At 41.2% G+C, this 15462-nt stretch overlaps 1 protein-coding gene across 1 annotated transcript in view; it reads right to left on the reverse strand.

Moving 5' to 3' along the window:
- Window positions 1–15462, reverse strand: part of LOC140212736 (NF-kappa-B inhibitor delta-like) — a 184646-nt gene that overhangs the window by 24371 nt on the left and 144813 nt on the right. The window contains exon 8 of the mRNA XM_072283872.1: window positions 9734–9785. Coding sequence (XP_072139973.1) covers window positions 9734–9785 — 52 coding nt within the window. The remainder of the gene's footprint in view (window positions 1–9733; window positions 9786–15462) is intronic.

The following is a 15462-nucleotide window of genomic DNA, read 5'->3' on the forward strand; positions in this document are numbered from 1 at the left end:
TATATATATGTGCCTAAGACTTTTGCACAGAACTATATTGCACAGAACTATAATCTGTGTTAAATAGGCAAATGGTTATTTTTAAACAGTGACAACCACCTGCCCCTCCCCCGTAGTTCTAGAATTTTTTACAAGAAGAAACATGATTTTCACCTCCACCGTGTCAAAGCATCTCTGGATCGGGATCTTTACCAGTCAGTGGTTCCTCTCACTCTAATAAACTCCGATGAATCCAAGCCTAGTCTGCCTAATCTTTACTCATAGAACAAAATTCTCATTCAGTGTATTAGTCTCATCAAATTCTCTGAAATGTTTTCAGTATTGTTGTATCCTTCTTCAGATAAGACCAGTACTGTACATAGAACTTGCAGTCATCTTCCCAGTAATGCTCTGTCTTACTGATCCATAACCTCCTTACTTTTATATTCAAATCCCATGGCAATATATGATAATATTCTGTTCACTTCCCTCACTTCTAGCCTTTTGTGAACCATGCACTCAGCTCCCTCTGCATCTCAGAATTCTTCTGTCTCTCATTATTCTGATGACATCCTTCTTTTTCATTTTCCCTGCCAAAATGGATAATTCCTGATTTTCACATACTATACTTCATATTTGCCCACTGACTTAACCTATCTGTATGCCACTGTAGCCCCCATATGACCTATTTATAACTTACTTTCCTACCTATCTTGGTGTTATCAGCAAGTTTAGCAATCATATCTTTGACACCTTTGTTCAAGCTGTTTGAATAAATGCATAATATTGAAACCTCAGTATCAAAACAATTCTTTTTTCTTAAGTTTGTTCTACCTCAATGCACTGTATAATAATGTCATCTATATGAACAGCATGAAACATACACCTTTCTCTGTACATGGGACAACAATAAACCAATGCCATCACCTTGGCATGTCACTTGTTATGTAAGTAAGAAGCTGAGTCAATGGGAGGTTCAATGCTGATAAATCTGAATTTCAAGCTCTGGTTTAACTTTCACGAATACATTAGTGTGGAATCTGCACTTGTGTGATGATGCAATCTATGTGGTAACTAATGGAAATCGAAGTCATTGGAAGGGATACAAAGTGGGTGGCCATAAGCTCATTGCCTGTTTTGCACTATCACACCAAACTGGGAACTATTCCTGTCAATGCTTTTCATCTGTTCAAACTACAAGAAGATCAACAATGAAAGAGATGACCTTGAAAAGCTGGTTAAATCGAACATAGAACAGTACAGTCAAGCCCTTCGGCCCATGATGTGCTGAGTTTTGACCTACTCCAAGATCAATCTAACTCTTCCCTTCTTGCATAGCTCTCCATTTTTCTTTCGTCTATGTGCCTATCTAAGAGTTTCTTAATGCCCCTGATTTACGTGCTTCTACCAACGCCCCGGCAGTATGTTCCATGCACCCAACACTCTCTCTATAAAACACCAATCTCTGACATTCCCCCTATACTTTCCTCCAATCACCTTAAAATTATGCCCTCTTGCAATAGCCATTTCTACCCTGGGAAAATTTCTCTATGTATGCCTCTTATCAAATAATGCATGTCTATTCTACTTGGCAACACACCAAGGAGAAAGTAGTCTTGAACAGTCGGATGATGTTGGACTGATTTTGTATGAGTAGCCAATATTTATGCACTGTTCATGCTGTGTTACCACCTGAAGGTAATCCCATTCCAGTAGGGATTAGCTTTCACCAGTTGAGGAAGTTAGTAATGTTCTTTCTTCTCAGTGTGATGGGCTTGTTTTGCCTTTTATTACAACACTGTGCAGGTGTAGTTACAATATTGAGTAGTTTTTGCATATTTTCTGACTTATGGACAAAATCAACTTATGGATGTCTGTAAAACTGGAACCCATCTATTACCCATGGGCAGCCTGTGGTTAATTGGGAGTAATTCTATACAGTAAGCCCTCATGGTATGTTGCCTCCTAGGTGCCAGGGTCAGGGACATCAAGGATGTCTTGGATTGGGTCCACAGCATTCTAAAGGGGGAGAGTGAGCAGACAGAAGTCTTGGTACATATTGGTACCAATGATATAGATAGGAAAAGGGAAGAGGTCCTGAAGGGAGTTAGGTAGAAAGCTGAAAAGCTGGACCTCCAAGGCAGTAATCTCTGGATTACTACCTGTGCCTCGAGCCAGTGAGGGTTGGAATAGGATGATTTGGAAGATAAATGTGTGGCTGAGGATCTGGTGCAGAGGGCAGGGTTTCAGCTTTCTGGATCATTGGGATCTCTCTGGGGAAGGTATAATCTATAAAAAAGAATGGGTTACACCTGAACCCAAGGGGGGGGGGGGAACGAATATCCTTGCTGGCAGGTTTGCTGGCATTATTGGGGAGGGTTTAATCTAAATTGACAAAGGCATGGGAACCAAAGTGACAGGGCTGAGGATGTTATACAACTTGATGCAGTGTGTAGTGAGACTGTCAGGAAGGACAGGCAGATGATCAGGAAAGATTGTAGTCAGTGGATGAGTGGCAGTGTAATGGAGGGACAAAATCAAAAAGGGTGATGAATACAGGACTGAAGATGTTATATTTGAATGCACAACAGTATACAGAATAAGGCAGATGATCTGCTAGTGCAATTGGCAGGTATGACATTGTGGGCATCACTGAGTCTTGGTTGAAAGAAGATTATATTTGGGAGCTTAACATTCAAGGATACACATTTTATCAAAAGGACAGGCAGGTAGGCAGAGGTGGGGTGGCTCTGTTGGTAAAAAATGAAATCAAATCCTCAAGGAAAGGTGACATAGGATTAGTGGAGTTGTGGGTAGAGTTAGGAAACTGAAAGGGCAAAGAGGCCCTGATGGGAGTTATATATAGGCCTCTAAACAGTAGCCAGGATGTGGGCTACAAATTACAACGGCAGATAGAGAAGGAATGTCAAAAGGGCAATATTACAATCGTCATGGGGGATTTCAAAATGCAGGTAGATTGGAAAAATCAGGTTGGTGCTAGATCTCAAGAGAGAGAATTTGTAGAATGCCTATGAGATGGCTTTTCAGAGCAGCTTGTGGTTGTGTCCACTAGGGGAAAGACTATTCTGGATTGGGTGTTGTGTAATGAACCAGATTTGATTAGGCAGCTTAAGGTAAAGGAACTCTTAGGAGGAAGTGATCATAATATGATAGACTCCACCCTGCAATTTGAGAAGGAGAAGCTAAGGTCAGATATTACAGTGGAGTAAAGGGAATTATAGAGGCATGAAAGAGGTGCTGGCTAAAGTTTGATTGCCAGGGGGACACCAGCAGGGATGACGGCTGGAGTTTCTGGGAGCAATTTGGAAGGCACAGGATAAATACATCCCAAGGAAGAGGTAGTACTCTAAAGGCAGGATGATGCAACCATGGCTGACAAGGAAAGTCAAAATCAACATAAAAGCAAATGAGAGGGCATATAATAGAGCAAAAATTAGTGGGAAGTTAGAGGATTGGGAAGCTTTTAAAAACCACCAGAAGGCAACCAATAAAGCCATAAGGAGAGAAAAGATAGCATATGAAGGTAAGCTAGCCAATAATATCAAAAAGGATACCAAAAGTTTTTTCAGCTCTATAAAGAGTAAAAGAGAGGCAAAAGTAGATATCATAGCTCTGGAAAATGACAGTCGAGAGGTAGTACTGGGGACAAGAAAATGGAGGATAAACTGAATAAGTATTTTGCATCAGTCTTCACTGTGGAAGACACTAGCAGTGTGGTGGGAGTTCCAGGTGTTGGGGGTATAAGTGTGTGAAGTTACTATACTTCAATTTAATTTGAAGTACTAACTACCAGGTCAGATGTGTACAGCAATTCATTTCCCCCCGCTCAATTAAAGCATGGAATAATCTTCATCTTACTATAGTCACACAACCAAACCCAATTAAATTTAAGGCACCTTTTCTTCTTCAAAAACCTCCTTCTTAAGTCCACCCTCCGCCACCTCCAGTTTAAATTCCGTGTGGAATATTTTGGAGGATCAAGAACCAAGAACCAAGAACCAAGAACTAGGGAGAAGGTTCTTGGAAAACTGAAAAGTCTAAAGATAGATAAGTCAGCTGGACCAGATGGTGTACACCCCAGAGTTCTGAAAGAGGTGACTGAATAGATTGTGGAAGCATTAGTAATGATCTCTGAAGAATCACTAGATTCTGGAATGGTTCCAGAGGACTGGAAAATTGCAAGCATCACTCTACTCTTCAATACGGAAGAAAGGCAGAAGAAAGGAAATTATAGCCCAGTTAGTCTGACCTCAGTGGTTGGAAAGGTGTTGGAGTTGATTGTTAAGGGTGAGGTCTCAGGGTACTTGGAGGCACATGATAAAATAGGCCATAGTCAGCATGGTTTCCTCAAGGGAAAAACCTTGCCTGACAAATCTATTGGAATTCTTTGAAGAAATAACAAGGAGGGTAGACAAAGGAGAGTCAGTTCATGTTGTGTACGTGGATTTTCAGAAGGCCTTTGATAAGGTGTTGCACATGAGGCTGCTTAATAAGATGAGAGAGCGAGGTATTACAGGAAAGATATTAGCATGGATAGAGCATTGGCTGATTGTCAAGAGGCATGGAGTGGGAATAAAGGGAGTCTTTTCTGATTGGCTGCTGGTGATTAGTGGTGTTCCACAGGGGGCTCTATTGGGACTATTTCTTTTTACAATGATTTAGATGATGGAATTGATGGCTTTGTGGCCAAGTTTGCGGACAATACAAAGATAGATGGGGAGGTAGGAGCAGGGAGGCTGCAGAAGGACTTAGACAGATTAGGAGCATGGGCTAAGAAGTGGCAATTGGAAAACAGTGTCAGGAAGTGTATGTTGATGCATTTCGGTAGAAGAAATAAAAGGGTAGACTATTTTCTGAATGGAGAGAAAATACATAAATCCGCGGTGCAAAGGGACTTGAGATTCCTTGTGCAGGATTCCCTAATAGTTAACTTACAGGTTGAGTCTGTGGTGAGGAAGGCAAATGCTTTAGTATTCATTTTAAGACAACTAGAATCTAAAAGCAAGGATGTAATGCTGAGGCTTTGCAAGGCATTGGTGAGGCTTCACTTGTGAGCAATTTTTGGCCCCTCATCAAAGAAAGGATGTTCTGACATTGGAGGGAGTTCAGAAGAGGTTCACAAGAATGATTCTGGGAATGAAATGTTTATCAAATGAGGAGCATTTGATAGCTCTGGGTCTAGAATTTAGAAGAATGATAGGGGATCTCATTGAAGCCCATCGAATGTTGAAAGGCCTAGATAGAGTGGATGAGAAGATGTTTCTGATATTGGGGGAGTTTAGGTCCTGAGAACGCAGCTTCAGAATAGAGGGATGTCCATTTAGAACAGAGATGAAGTGGAATTTCTTTTGCAGAGGGTGGTGATTCTGTAGAATTCATTGGCACGGATGGCTGTGGAAGCTAGGTCCTATGGAAACCTACTGGATATTGAAAGGCCTAGATAGAGTGGATGTGGAGAGGATACTTCCTGTAGAATGAGGGAGGATCTCATTGAAGCCTATCAAATATTGAACGGCCTAGATCAATGATGTCCAATGGGGACAGTTATGTGTCCTAAGGAAGTGTTAGGGGAAAGAAAAGTCATTGGGAGGTGCTCAGGATTTTTGAGGTGGAGGTAAGTGGCACCCTAACTTGAGGCACGAGACATGAACGACCGTTAATAGAGCAGGCACTTCCAAAAAAAAAGGATGAGGCACTGGAACACAGGAAGAACCACAGCTCTGCAGGCGGTGAGCACTCGTCGTCACAACACGTCTGATACTTGGCAATCCCATCCGACCTTACCAACCAAACAGACATTATTGGGGATGCATAAATTAGTAACCAGGGCACCTAACAGTTCCCCTTTGATCGCAGCATGGAACAAGTTCATGCAATTTAACAGTGGTAAGTTGAATACACCTTCTCAGCACTGCCCAGAACTAAACAGTGAAATAGAGCCAATCTGTGAACCTGCTGACCCCGAGAGTTCCTCTTGAGATGTTCAAAATGATCTTGGCTTCATAAGTGTGGTCAAGAACCGTTTTGGCGATTATGAGCCAGTACATGATTGGTCAATCATGCTAACTGGAATAGTATAAAGGTAGCTTGCCGAACACCAGCTCTATCTTAACTGACATTCAGATTCCAATCTGAATCCTTGTCAATGTAATTTTCACTGTTGTGATCGTCTTCATCTTCACCTCACCGTTCCTTTGCATGCCGCTACCATCGTTCCATGCGTGTCAACTCACTGCCATCATCAACATCTGATAGGCATTCCCAGTTTGTGCTAATTTTTCATTTTAATTTAGCCCTGTTAATGATGGATAAATACACACTGCACAATGTCTATGAGTCTGAAGGCGGTGAAGCCTTGAGTTCTAATCCTGCTAAGAAACAGAAACTACAGGAAGTGTGTCAATACAATGTTACATACCTGGCATATGGTTTTATTCCTTTCCTGTCAGATCAGTGACACCCCATGTGTCTTATTTGTAATACTGTACTGTCTAATGAAGCCATTAAACCATCAAGATTGCAGGAACACTTCTGTAAAAAAACACCCTGAAAAGGCTACTCAGTTCCAGAAGATGAAAGAAGCATGAGTGGAAAAAGTTAAAAGCATAATTCAACAGAGAATCAATCCACGATGAGCTCAAAATGTATATTGATGATAAAAGTATTTCAATTAGGAGTTCTTGTGCAACATATGTAACAGATCGCCATGCTGGTTTAGTGGCATTTATGAAAAAAGAAATTCCAAATCTGTTTGCAATTCATTATGTAATTTATCACCAACATCTTGCAGCCGAAAACCTCAGCCAGTGACGTTTTACAAGCATGACTCTTGTAATATCTGCTTTCAACAAAATTAAAGCTCATCCATTAAATAGCAGAATATTTCACCAGTTATGCCAAGATAATGATGATAATGCTTGCTTCAGCACACCGAAGTGCATTGGCTGTCAAAAGGCTGCTGTTTAAAATGTTTCTTTGATATTTTTCACACTGTGGTTGAATATTTGCTCAAAGTTGACAAGAGCTTGGGAAACAAAATTGAACTTCGGCGTGGAGATCTGGCATACCTAGCGATCTGTATGACAATATGAACATTGAAACTGCAGGGTGAGAATTTCAATTTAATCCAGGCAAAAAGTGCAGTGTCCTCTTTTATCAGAAAATTGAAAATATATAAGCAGAACATTGGGAGAAGAACATTCTCACAGTTTCCCTGCGTGGAAAGCATGGCACTCTCTTTCACAGATGGTGATTTGCAAGAGTACTGCTTACACCTGCAGAAGGGTTTTCAGAATCGATTCAAGGATTTGAATGATCTGGAAATTCAGGTCTGGGTAACTAACTCATTTCTTTGCAAGGTGAAAGAACAGGAAACAAGCTTGCAGGAAGACATTATCAAAATTCAGAATGATGAAGACACAAAAATGCTGGCTTTTGTGGTTTGTGGCTACACTGTGTTATGAAGTTTCCTGGTCCTTGGAGAAGAGTCAAATTGTTCTTCTTTGTATTTCCGTCCTCCTCCCTTGTTGAAAGAGACTTCAGCGCAGTGAACCACATAGTCACAAAAAATAGAAACTGTTTGGACGTTGTTACGCATGTGGAATGAAGGCTTTTGTTGTCACAACTTGAACCAGATATTTCAACTCTTGCTAAAAACCATCATGTTCAAGGATCAGACTGGTATCAAAGCTGCTGTACAGTACACAGGTACTGTGTAAGCTGGGTTTAAAGACAAATAAAGATTTAAAGCAGAATATTTTTCCTCATGCTAGCATATAGTAGACATGTTTTTACACTGCGGAGGCGCCGGAAAGTAGATTGTGCCTAGGAGGAGCATTGGCAAGTATGAAGGTGCAGACTCGATGGGCCAAATTGCCTAATTCTACTCCTAAGTCCATAAGACCATAATAAAGATCATACAATACAGGTACTGTGCAAATGCCTCAGGCACATATATATAGCTCGGATGCCTGAGACCTTTACCCAGTACTGTAGTAATTTTACTGCACTGATGCCACAAAATAAAAACAAATTTATTGACATATACGTGAGTGATGATAAACCTGATTCTGATATGGGTCTCTGTTGTGGACTGAGAGCAGGAAGGGGGCAGGGAGAGGGGAATCATGGTTAGGAAAAGGGGAAGGGAGAGGAGAGGGAGTGGGAAACACTAGAGAGACATTCCGTAATGATCGAAAAACCAATTGTTTGGAATCAAATGACGTTGCCTAGTGATTCAGGGCTGGGTGTGACTGCACCACCCCTCCCCTGCCTCTGGCATTCCTTCTCTGCCACCAGTCCCATGCCCCTCCCACAGCACTCCACCCTTTCCATTCCCAACATCCTTTGCTCCCACCAGATTTACAAACTCGCTCTCCACTCCACATCCACCTTACTACAAATACTGCATGCATTCAAATATAACACCTTTAGTCCTGTGTTCATTACCCTTTGATTTTGACACCCTGTTACACTGCAATTCATCCTGTTGACTGTAATTTTACCCTATCATCTGCCTGCCCTTGCTTGGAGCCTCACTGCACATTGCCTCTGTTTGTAAACTATCAGACTCATTATTAGCACTATCACTCCAGTTCTCATCCCACTGCCAAATTAGTTGAAATTCTCCCGAACAGCTCAAGCAAAACTACCTAGAAGGATATTGGCCCTCTCGGGTTCAGGTGTAACCTGTTCCTTTTGTACAGGTTATACCTCCCCCAGAAGAGACCCCAGTGATTCAGAAATTTGAACACTTGCCCCTTCACCAGTTCCTCAGCCACACATTCACCTGCAAAATTACCTTATCCTTACCCTCATTGGCTCGTGACACAGGCAGCAATCCAGAGATTACCATGCTGGAGGTCCTTTTTCTCAGCTTTCTCCCTAGCTCCCTAAAGTTTCCTTTCAGGACCTCCTCCCTTTTCTGATCTATGTCATCGGTGCCAATATGTACCAAGACCTGACTACTCACCCTCCCCCTTTAGAACACTGTGGACCTGATCCGAGACGTCCCTGACCCTGACACCTGGCAGGTAACATACCATCTGGGTGTCTCTATCGCATCCACAGAGTCTTGTCTATACTCCTCTAACTACTGGAATCACCTATCACTTCCGCATTCCTCTTCATGTCTCTGGTCTTCTGAGCAACAACACCAGACTCAGTACCAGAGTCCTGGTCACTGTGGCTCCCCCTCAACACTGTCCAAAGTGATAGTATTTCAGCGACACACACCTCATTCTTCTAAACTCCAGCGAGTACAGGCCTGGAGTCATCAAACACTCTTCATATGTTCCATCAAAGTACAGGCCCTTTGGCCCACAATTTTGTGCTGACCTGATAACCTACTCCAAGATCAATCTAACTCTTCCCTTCCACATAGCCCTCCATTTTTTTTTTATCATCCATGTGTCTATCTCTTAAATGTTCCTGATGTATCTGCCTCTACCACTACCCCTGGCAGGGCATTCCATGCTCCCACCACTCTCTGTGCAAAGAACTTAGCTATGACATCCTCCCTATATTTTCCTCCAATCACCCTAAAATTATGCCCTCTCATATTAGTAATCCTTCCAGTAACCCTTTCATTCCCAGGAACATCCATGTGAATCTGTTCTGGACCCTCTCCAATGCCAGAACATCTTTTCTAGATATGGGGACCAATCAGGATTAAACATGGGTTTTATACAACCAATGAGGCCAAACCCTTGATGACTGAGCAGTAATTGCATACCTTCAAAGTCTCTGGCCTCCAAGTCCACCAATGTACCTGCTGCTATGACCATCTGTAAAAGCAAACAAGTTTGACTGAGATCACATAAGATAAGTTGAAAATCATTACCTTGTACATTTCAAAGAGACATGCAATTTAAAATCTATGCATTTATATGCCCCAGGAATATGATCTAGTATCCTCCTATATCAGGAATGTAATACCATTTATTTCTCTGATCTCAGGAACTTGATCCCAGATCTCTCTCAGTTCATGGATGTGCTTCTACTTATCATGCCAGCTTAAAGAAAAACATCCACTTGCTTCTCCCATCACCAGTCCCACACCAGTAAATGCTGATTTACTCCAATAGTCCTGATGAAGGGTCTCAGCCTGAAATGTTGACTATTTATTTATTTCAATAGATGCTGCCTGACCTGCTCATGTTCCTCCAGCATTTTGTGTGTTAGACCAGTAAGTGCTGCTTTGCTTAAACGTGCTCCAGTAATTTCCAGGCTTTGCTGACTTTCCCCCTGATGACAAAGAGAAGGCGAGCAGTGGTATTGTTGTAAGCTATAAATCTATGGCTTGGGAGCTGGGGAGTGAAATGAGACCACAGGGTCTCTCCAGGTTACAACAGGGTTCTATTCCTGTGAACTTTTTGTAACCTGAACAGTTCACAATTTGGAAATGTGACCCTAAGCTGAGTTTCCACACAGCAGAAAGTGTCTGCAGGCCCACAACAGCTGGCAAATCCACCTTACGGTTTCCCAAGTGCTTGATTTTACTTACAGGCTCTACACAAGTTGGCTGTTAGTAATCTAAGGAGGACATGTAAAGAGTGTTTATGGTTGTATAACTACGATAGATTGAATGGCCATATTCTGTGCTATGAACTCTATAATCACAGGGCTTCAGAATGTCTGGGTAACATGCTGAAAGATAAGTTTTCAAAACATACAATGAAATGTATCGTTTGTGTGAATGACCAACACAGTCTGAGGATGTGCTGGGGGCAGCCCACAAGTGTCGCCACACTTGTGGCATCAACATAGCATGCCACAACTTACCAACCCTAACCTGTACGTCTGGAATATGGAAGGAAACCAGACACCTGGAGGAAACATGCACAGTCGTGGGGAGAACGTACCAACTCTTTACGCTCAGTGGCAGCAATTGAAACCTGATTGGTGATCGCTGGCGCTACTAACCGCTATGTTACCGCGCTGTGCATTCTTGGAAATAATGGAACTTGCTTTTTAAAATGGAGTCCAGGGTTTTGAGTTACCATGGCTAATTATAAGCTCTGCCTCCATAATAGTTTTTGGATGAGGTGAAAGAAAAAAAGCTATGTATTCTGCAGGACAGAAAGAAAGACAAAGTAACTACTGGAGGATAATGAGAGAGTAAAAATGGGGAGGGGAATCGATATAATGTTACTCATTTGGTTCTGAGAGCTCATGTGAAATAACTCGCTAAGATTCCTCAACACTGATACTTGGGCTAATTTTCATGGTTGGCTTCCATGGTTGCACACAATCCAAAATGGTATGAAACTTGAGCATGGACAAATTGTCCCTCATGCCTAGCAGTATGAGTCCAGTTTAGCTTTTGGCACTTGCAACAGGAATAGTCAATAAATCAAGAACCACAGTGATTTTTCCTTAGACAGGGGCACTGAGGCAACTGTTTCTTTGCCCAGACGATGTAAGACACATAATAACTGACCATTTAATTTCTTCTATAATCACTATTCCGAGACCCTAATTATTATCATGTTGTAGCAAAATATATGAACTTCAAATCTAGTTTTCTGTTCCTACTATATCCTCTTTGACAGTGTGACAAGAGACTTAGGCGATGAAGGGAAGGACCCAAGTGCTGGAGTATCCGAGACTAGAATTGATACACGATACGAGGCCTACGTGAGGCCAGGGTTCTAAACTAGATGCTAGACAAGAATCCAAAGCCATTGAACCCTAAACTTTAAATATTAAAATCCTGGCACAAAAACATGGCCATCAATTAGCAGGATGGGCCTGGCTCCTTAAACGAGATGCGCCGGCTAGTCATATTCCGGAGAGTTGGAGCGTCTAAATCCCAGAAGCTGGCACAATTGAGTGCATACTGTAACAGATAGCAGAGAAATTACATTAAGAACAAGTCATTGCCTTTGTCAAAAACCTGAGTAATTATCCTATGTTGGCCCCTTTAATGATTCACACTCTGATCTCTCAGTCACTGGTCCCGTACGCAACCAAAGTCAACATAAGTTCCAACATGTCCGACAGGGTTCTAAATTATCTTCAAGAACTTATTGAGGTTGATTATGATATAGTGTTATAGTCAGACCTCTTCCACATTCTGCAGTTCAAAAATCTGTACAAAAACTTCGTAGAGGCAAGACCTTATAACAGAGCCAAACACAGGACATCTGGGACTTCAGTAAATTGTGAGATCAGTAGTTTATCAGTAGGCTTTGAGAACAGAAGAAACCATATAGGAACAGAAGGAAGGTGAATTATGAACAACAGAAGGTAAAGAAAGTGACATAAATAGCAATAAAGTAAAGAGGAAGGAGAAATAAACATAGGGAAAATGACACAAGAAATGTGTGCAACCAAATAAGTGGAAATGAGACTGAATGACTTTAATTATGTTTTAGAGAAATTACTTGGAATTGATTGAAAAGAGTTTCATTGATCTGACATTCCATCCCCAACTTCATACAGGGAATATATTGATGAATGGTTTCAGAGTAAGTTCAGAAAGTACTTTATACTTTATTGTCGCCAAACAATTGATACTAGAACGTACGATCATCACAGCGATATCTGATTCTGCGCTTCCCGCTCCCTGGAGTACAAATCGATAGTAAATATTAAAAATTTAAATTATAATCATAAATAGAAATTAGAAAATGGAAAGTAAGATAGTGCAAAAAAAAAACCGAGAGGCAGGTCCGGATATTTGAAGGGTACGGCCCAGATCCGGGTCAGGATCCGTTCAGCAGTCTTATCACAGTTGGAAAGAAGCTGTTCCCAAATCTGGCCGTACGAGTCTTCAAGCTCCTGAGCCTTCTCCCGGAGGGAAGAGGGATGAAAAGTGTGTTGGCTGGGTGGGTTGTGTCCTTGATTATCCTGGCAGCACCGCTCCGACAGCGTGCGGTGTAAAATAGTTAAGAATAATCAGTGACACCAAGGGGGAGGTAATGCTTGTAAAAAGCAAATGAAAGAGTAATAAAAATCAACCAGCAAATTCTGTAGATCTGCAACTCAGATCCATTGTAGAAAGTAACTGTGCTTCCAACATCATGTCAACACAGCATTCACTATTTTACCCTACCTTTCATGACAGGGTGAAAGATAGTGCCATGTAGCTTTTTTAGATTAAAAGAAAAGAAAGAAAGGTCAGCTTCAATTGTCACGTGCACATTGAGACATACAGTAAAATGCATCATTTGTATCAATGACTAGCACAGTCAAGGATTACTGGGGGCGGCCCGCAAGTGTCACTATGCTTCTGACGCCAGCATATCATGCCTACAACTTGAAATGTGTGCCTTTGGAAAGTGGGAGGAAATCGGAGCACCCGGAAGAAACCTTGTGGTCACTGGGAGAACGTACACGCTCCTTACAGACAGTGGCAGAATTGAACCCAGCTCACCTGTCTTGAAAGTGCTACACCAACTGCTGTGCTGCCCTTTTAATACACACATCTTTCCTTGCATACTTTCTAGAAAGCTGTTTCATTGAGAAAGTCTTTGAGCCTATCATGGTGAGAGCAGCTAACTAATAGATACTTAGCAGTCAACAACGATGATTGGATTGGCCACTGTCTAATCCACACTTTTATTCTTTCAGCCTTGTCCCAGAACAACAGCAGCAGTTGAGAAGCAGGCACAGGTAAAGCAATTCTGAAGATGTTAAATGTATCTGTCTTAGAGAACAGTGCAGACACTGCAAGTCCAGTGTCACAATAACCATGCTAAAAAGAAGCTTTAAAATATGCTGGTTTTCTCATCTCCACACAAAGTAAAATTTGATGTTTATTGTTCATACTTTTGGGCTTTTCCTGCTTTATGTGGGATAATGGCAGCTGTTGAATGAATCAAACTTAGCCAGAACTATGGTGATATATTTAATGACAGTTGAAACAAAAATAAATTTGAAACATAGTCTGAATCAGATCAGGCAAGAGTTATAATTCCATAGATTTGATCAGTCTCAGCTTGACAAGACACTATGAAAGTTGCTTCACTGTTGGATGTTGGCTGAAGAGAGCAGTGTGTAAGTGTCAAGCAGTAATTTGCAGGATTAAAAGCTCTGACATTTAGCCTGAAGGTGTGTGATTCAGTTTAAGATATATTTCTTCATTTACTGTGCTGTTTTTTTAAAACTAAATTGCTCCATATTGTAGAAGCACAGTCTAGTCATTGTTTTAATTTTCAGTCAGTTTAACATTCGATAGATTAACATCAGCTTGTCTTCATTTTGAACCCTAACTATAAATTAAATAGTTATACTAAAATTATAAATATAAATAATATTTCTTATTGGAATTCATAATTTGTTTTTATATATTGTACTGCTGCTACAAAATAACAAATTTCACAACTTATGTCAGTGATATTAAAACTGGTTCTGATTCTGATAACAGATCTTTGTATTTGACGGCCAGGTTCCAGTGATGGAGGAATTAAATTCAGAGATGATCCAGCGACTACAGCTGGAAGCTGAATTCATTTGGTAAAATTCTGAAGTGCAATGAATTGGAACTTGTTTCACAAAATATAGTCTTCGTCTACAGGCTTGGGGAGGGAAACAAAAGAATGGCAAGCTTCACCTTGATAAATTCCAAGCACATTAAAGAAGGACATATCTGCGCATGTGGGTACAGTAAGCATCTATTTAAACTGCATGTCAAAACAAATCACACTTAAATTCCAGGACTGCCCCTTGTATTTTCACTTGAAAGTACAAAGTAATGGCCGAGCAGTCTACTCTGATTTTCATATTCACATCCATTCTAAACAAAAGAAAGGATATGCTTGCATTGGAGAGGGTCCAGAGGAGGTTCATGAGAATGATCCTGGGAATGAAAGGGTTAAGGTATGAGGTGCATTTGATGGCCCTGGACCCATACTTGCTAGATTTTAGAGAATGAGAGAAACCCACTGAGTATTGAAAGGCCTAGAAAGAGTGGATGTGGAAAGGATGTTTCTTATGGTGGGTGAGTCTAGGACCCAAGGGCACAGCCTCAGTATAGAAGTACGTCCCTTTAGAATAAAGATGAGGAGGAATTTCTTTAGCCAGAGGGGGGTGAATCTGTGGAATTCATTGCCATATACAGCTGTGGTGGACAAGTCATTGAGTTTATTTAAAGCCGAGGTCGATAGATTCTTGATTAGTCAGGGTGTCAAAGGTTATGGGGAGAAGGCAGGAGAATGAGGTTAAGAGGGTTAACAAGTCAGTCATGATGGAATTGCAGAGCGGACTTGATGGGCCGAATTGCCTAATTCTGCTCCTGTGTCTTATTGTCTTGTGGTCAGAACTATATGGAGTATTTCTTGAAAGTGACTAGGAACAAATTTTGTTGCTGTTGATCTTATAGGAAAATGCACTTGCGAAGGGAAACTGTTGCATATTTACAAACATCACACAGTATTGCAATGGAATCTTTCAAATTAGATCATGGTTGATTTAGCTGTAATGCAGTTTACATCTTCTGTCACTCAAAACATTGATTCA

This window comes from Mobula birostris, chromosome 20 (genome assembly GCF_030028105.1).
Source record: "Mobula birostris isolate sMobBir1 chromosome 20, sMobBir1.hap1, whole genome shotgun sequence".
In the NCBI taxonomy this organism is placed as follows: Eukaryota; Metazoa; Chordata; class Chondrichthyes; order Myliobatiformes; family Myliobatidae; genus Mobula; species Mobula birostris.